This window comes from Lepidothrix coronata, unplaced genomic scaffold, assembly GCF_001604755.1.
Source record: "Lepidothrix coronata isolate B3197 unplaced genomic scaffold, Lepidothrix_coronata-1.0 Scaffold245, whole genome shotgun sequence".
Lineage (NCBI taxonomy): Eukaryota > Metazoa > Chordata > Aves > Passeriformes > Pipridae > Lepidothrix > Lepidothrix coronata.
The window spans coordinates 852,661-857,489 of record NW_016690425.1 but is presented as its reverse complement, the minus strand read 5'-3'; the positions used below and the strand labels follow the sequence as shown (position 1 = coordinate 857,489).

Here is a 4,829-nt window from a genome sequence, read left to right as displayed (position 1 = left end):
AAGCACATTAAACAAATAAACAAAACCATTGTAATTTCAAATGGATTCAGATGCCTCCCATTTTCTGAAGCAACACTGGCAGTTTAGCTACAAAATCAAATCCACTCAGTCTGGGTTCTCTCAGATAAACTGGTAGAATTCCCTGAAGCATTCTCTATTTTCTTTCAATACAGTTTTCTTTCTTGATGCAACATCCATTATCTCTAGTGATTGTTGGTTATTTCCTCCTTTAGTTCACTGGACAATTATTCTTCCTGGGCTAGTTGTACCAGAGAGAAGGAGAGGGGACTTATGAATTGGGCACAAGTAAACTAAGTTATTATAATCCCTATCTATACCAACTAACCAGGATCATATTCATTGTGCTGCCAAAACCCATGCTAAAATAACCCACTCTCCACAATTAGCTGATCCCACAATTTGTCTAAGTATCTAAATATATGGTAGCATTTAGGCTTATTTGCTTTTTACACAGCTTCCTTTGAAGCCCGTTAATAAACTTCAAAAAAAAAAAATCTAAGACCTGAACAAAAACCTCAAAATGCTCAATAGTATAATTTTTAATAAAAATGAGGTGCTTTAATAGGAAGCTGTATTTTCAGTTTCCACCTTCTCTTCCCATATAACATACTTTGTTTCAATTCAAATTCTCTTACCTTGCTTTAGAGATATCTCATCTTTCTGTCTAATATTAGTCTTTAGATTCTGTATTTGTGTTAAGGAAAGCAGTACTTATGACCATGTTCAAGTTACAGTAACTACCCAAGTGCAACTTGGCTTACATCACAAAAGGCAAATAAATGAACTCGCAATCTTTTTTAGATTTAAGTATAAATAAGTAGCAAGTAATAAACGAAGTTCAAATAAGTGTCCTTTAGGTAATTGTTCTAACCACGCTCTTCTTCCAGTAGACATTTTCAACTCAGACTGAAAGCAGAAAGTGAGATAAAATTTGGTGCTTTAACAAGCAGCAACAAGAAGTCTGTCATTCAAGTTCTCTTTTCATTGCTCAAGCAAAAGCTGAGCAGAGTGAAGTTCCTGTTCTAGATATTAGCAAACAAGTGAGCTTATTAGTAATGGACACAGATGTTAAATTAACATAAAATATTCAAATAGAGTGAGAGCCGATTTTCTCACAATATCAACTCTATAACCAAAACATGTATATACTAACAAAGATCTCCTTCAGTTTTTTATTCTCAAATGCTTCGTCTTTCAAATGTATTCTTAACATGTTTCATTCCAAGCTCTACTCATCAATATTTCACACCAAAATGAAAAAGTGTAAATGCTGACTACCTCAAAATGTCTTGATATTTTCAACACTCATATCTACTTTTCTCCCATCGAAGCAATATAGATTCATATTTTTTTAATTATTTTTTGTTGTTAAAGCATGCAACTTCCAGGATTATATGCACTTTAAAAAAACCAAAACCTTTCAGAGGTCCAAGTTTACTCAAATACCAGAAACCGTTGGGTGTTTTGTTTGTTTATTTCATATACTTACTCAAGTTTCCTCATTGGATTTCCTTCACCATACTGTGTGATTTAAGACCCTTTTTTCCCCAGGGACTACAAAGAACTCAGTCCCTTAGTCCACATACAATGATACCGATTTGCTTCTTTACATCATTTGTTTATTCTTACAGTACAGAATCAATTAGGCCTTGTTAGGTTGCAGAAAGGATCAAATTATTGACAGGTTTAGAAGTTAAAAGTCCATAAACTTGTTTGCTCAAAATAAGAAAAAAAAAGTTACAAGCAGAGTATAAGAATGCATGCTTATTTAGTTTATACAGTTTGGAATTTCTATCCGTCTGTATTACATAAGCCATCATCAATTGTAAATGTAAGCCAAAACACAGGTAATGCAACAGCAAAGCTGTGCAATTAACCAGGAGAAAAACCCAAGAACTGCAAGAAGTTTATTATAGACCTAAAAGGAAAATCATAACAGAAATGGAGCACTAGACATGCTAAATATAGAGAAGCTTAAGAGGTGGATTTCCACACATGACTTTTCAAATGCTGTCATTTGAAGGAAGAGTGAGGGATGATTTACCTTTCAGCAAAATCTGGATGGAAAACAAACAAGGATTCCAAAGAAAGGAAACAGAAATTACACAATGCCAAATTCTACAAGCCTATTTGCTCATCCACATGAGCCTGAATATATGCAATTCTACAGAACTTTCTTTGGACAGCTTTTTGATTAAAAATATCTAGTGAAACTTTCTCCTGAAGCTTCCCTATTCCTGAGGGGAAAAAAACAAACCAAAACAACCCCCCCAACAAACTAATGAGCAACCCAAACAAACAACAAAAACAAACCCACCAACTAATCTGATAGCTACTGGACAAGAAAAACAAGCAGCAGTGGGAGAGTCAGCAAGGAAAACTGTTCCTTACAAAAGCTTTTCAATTTATGCTTGTTTTTTCCCGAAGATAAAAACATGTCTGATGTACATGACAAGCTCTGAAAACCAAGCTTCCCTTTGATGTAATATCCCAGAATATCAATGACTACTTATAGATCCAATAATTTTTACTATTTTGAGTAGGAAGTAGGATAAGAGAAAAAGTAACACATATTATTCTTGTTTCTGTAATCTGTATGTGCCCGACCTGCAAAAAGGAATCTTCACAGATTCCATCATCATACACTAGTTCATTTACTAAATAAGCCAGTGTCTGAACTAGAGTTACAAATACAATGTAAAAACTAAAACCAAAAACAAAGCAAAAAAACAAAACAAAACCCAAAAGACTATGAAACTACGAAACTTTTCCTTTGCAGCAAAAAAAGCAATAGGGGAGGAGGAGCTAAGCTGAAGGAAAAAACACAACACTCAAAAAAAAATCTCAAACCAGCTTTCCTCTTTGCAGGTAGAGCATGTGAATCTCCTTCCTGATCACATAGCTTACTGTGACCAAAGCAATTATATATAGGATTGGTCTCCCATTTCTGTTACCCCTTTAATTTGTGATTTGGTAAAAGCAGGCAAGTAGTATGGGGCATTTGTTAAACTTTTGGAAAACAAAACAAAACCACAACAATAAAACAGTCACACTGACTTTCATTCTGGTGTATAAAACCCATTAAGTTAAAGCACTATCTGACCATGCCTTCAACTTACAGAGATGTTCCAACAAGCACAGATCATACTTTAACAGATATGCTTTACTTTCTTTCAGTCACACTATAATCAGAGTCAAACAATTCTACAGAAATATAACATGTCAGAGGAGTCCATATAGCATTTCAATGCATAAACACTAATTTTTGGGTCACACCATTTTGCAAGATAAAAATCCTAAAGGAAAAACACAGAGCATGCATCAAAGATTCTTTAGGCAAGCCCTCAACTGTAGAATTTTAAGGATTTTAGTAAAGATACCATAATCTTTCAAAATAAGAAACAAAATCCAGTTCCAGAGTATTTTGTCTATGAAAATGACGCATTTTTCAGAGTAGCCACTTCTATGTAGAACTTACAAATCACAGTGTTATCTATTAAAACAACCCATGCTATTGAAATTCACTTTCCTTCCAGTAATCCAATTTCTCTTGCCTTTTCACTTCTGAGTAATAGGAAATGAGTTCTGATCCATTAACTCGCCTACTCTCTCCTGGAGGAAGTTAACCAATTCAGCTAATACAAAGACATGAGTTTCATCCAGGTCTTGTATGATGAACTTCTTTCCCAAAGCATTTGACTCATCCAAGTAGAGCAGAAACTGCTTCATTGCTGGGTCACTGTAGAGACAAACATACATCAGATCTCACCCCAGTGTAATAAGATACAAACAAATAGAAGAAAACACCGTTTGAAGATACTCCCAAAGATTTTAGGGAAATGATTACTAATCTCAAGACTCACTCACAAGTTAAATACAGTATATGAAGCTTTTGAAAAGGTTGTTTCTTTCACAGTACTAATTTTAGAGACAAAAATAAACTGATAAAGTCTAATGACTAGAACCAGGTGCTTGATTAGCAGAGAAGTTCCCTTATGCTGCTGCTAAAGCATCTTAAAAAAACCCACAAACAACTAAAAATCAAAAATCCAACCCTTAATAAGCTAAGCTTGAATTTACGTTTTTGTCTTCAGCAATAGTGCTATGAAAACATGTTTTCTTAAAGCATACTTTTGTTTAAGGATAACCAAAACCCAGGAGAACACAGTTCTTACTCAAAGTAATATAGCATGGAGAAAAATTCAAGCATGAATTGTACATTTATCGCACCCTAACTGAACAGTCACGATGTCACCTCTTAAGTTAAATGTTTAGATGAAAACGTTTCGGAATTATGGAAATTACAGGTAACTTAAACAGTTGCATCACAACAATTCCTTTTGTCCAGATTCTTAAGTTACTTAAGGTCTGGAGAAATAAGCAGGTTTTGACACACGGAAAGTCGCTAAGTGCTGTCACTCACCACTCAATCAGAACACCTTTCAGAACATTCACCATCTTTTCGGTTCTCTTACAAACGCCGGGAGGGAGAGGCCGCAAAAACAACCCCTTGCTTCGGGTCGCACACGCGAATGGAGCAAACCTGCAAGCACCAAGAACAAACAAACAAACAACGCTTTGGTTAAACTCGTAAATTCTTTAGACAACTCACCTCCCCGGACCAGCAGCGCTGCTGGTCCCGCCCGCCTGGGACAGAGGGGCTCCCAGAAGCTCCGCTCCCTAGCCTTGCCCCCGCCTCGCACCGCGCGACTCGCGCAGGCCACGACCCTCCACCTCCAGCTCCGCCGCTCCCGGACAGCGGAAGCGCCTTTTTCGCGCACGCGCGGCGCCGCTCCCGGCAGCGCCCG

At 36.6% G+C, this 4,829-nt stretch overlaps 1 protein-coding gene across 2 annotated transcripts; it reads right to left on the bottom strand.

Annotated features, from left to right (window-relative positions):
* Positions 1–1,618: 1,618 nt before the first annotated feature.
* GTF2H5 (general transcription factor IIH subunit 5) lies at positions 1,619–4,805 on the bottom strand. Of its 2 annotated transcripts, none has more exons than XM_017834917.1 (3): positions 4,725–4,805; positions 4,445–4,564; positions 1,619–3,760 (listed from the first exon to the last, which is right to left on the bottom strand). In XM_017834917.1, the coding sequence occupies exons 2-3, from the start codon at positions 4,477–4,479 to the stop codon at positions 3,580–3,582; spliced, it is 216 nt and encodes a 71-aa protein (XP_017690406.1). In that variant the 5' UTR covers positions 4,480–4,564; positions 4,725–4,805; the 3' UTR covers positions 1,619–3,579. The 2 variants fall into 2 exon arrangements, with proteins under 2 accessions (XP_017690406.1, XP_017690407.1); XM_017834918.1 differs by having other exon boundaries at positions 4,707–4,752.
* Positions 4,806–4,829: the final 24 nt, after the last annotated feature.

Excerpts from the sequence above, each read along its gene's own strand:
- GTF2H5 (XM_017834917.1), bottom strand. The coding sequence starts at position 4,479 with ATGGTGAATGTTCTGAAAGGTGTTCTGATTGAGTG. Across the intron at positions 3,761-4,444 it reads AAAGGTGTTCTGATTGAGTG|TGACCCAGCAATGAAGCAGT; the intron begins GTGAGTGACAGC and ends TTGTCTCTACAG.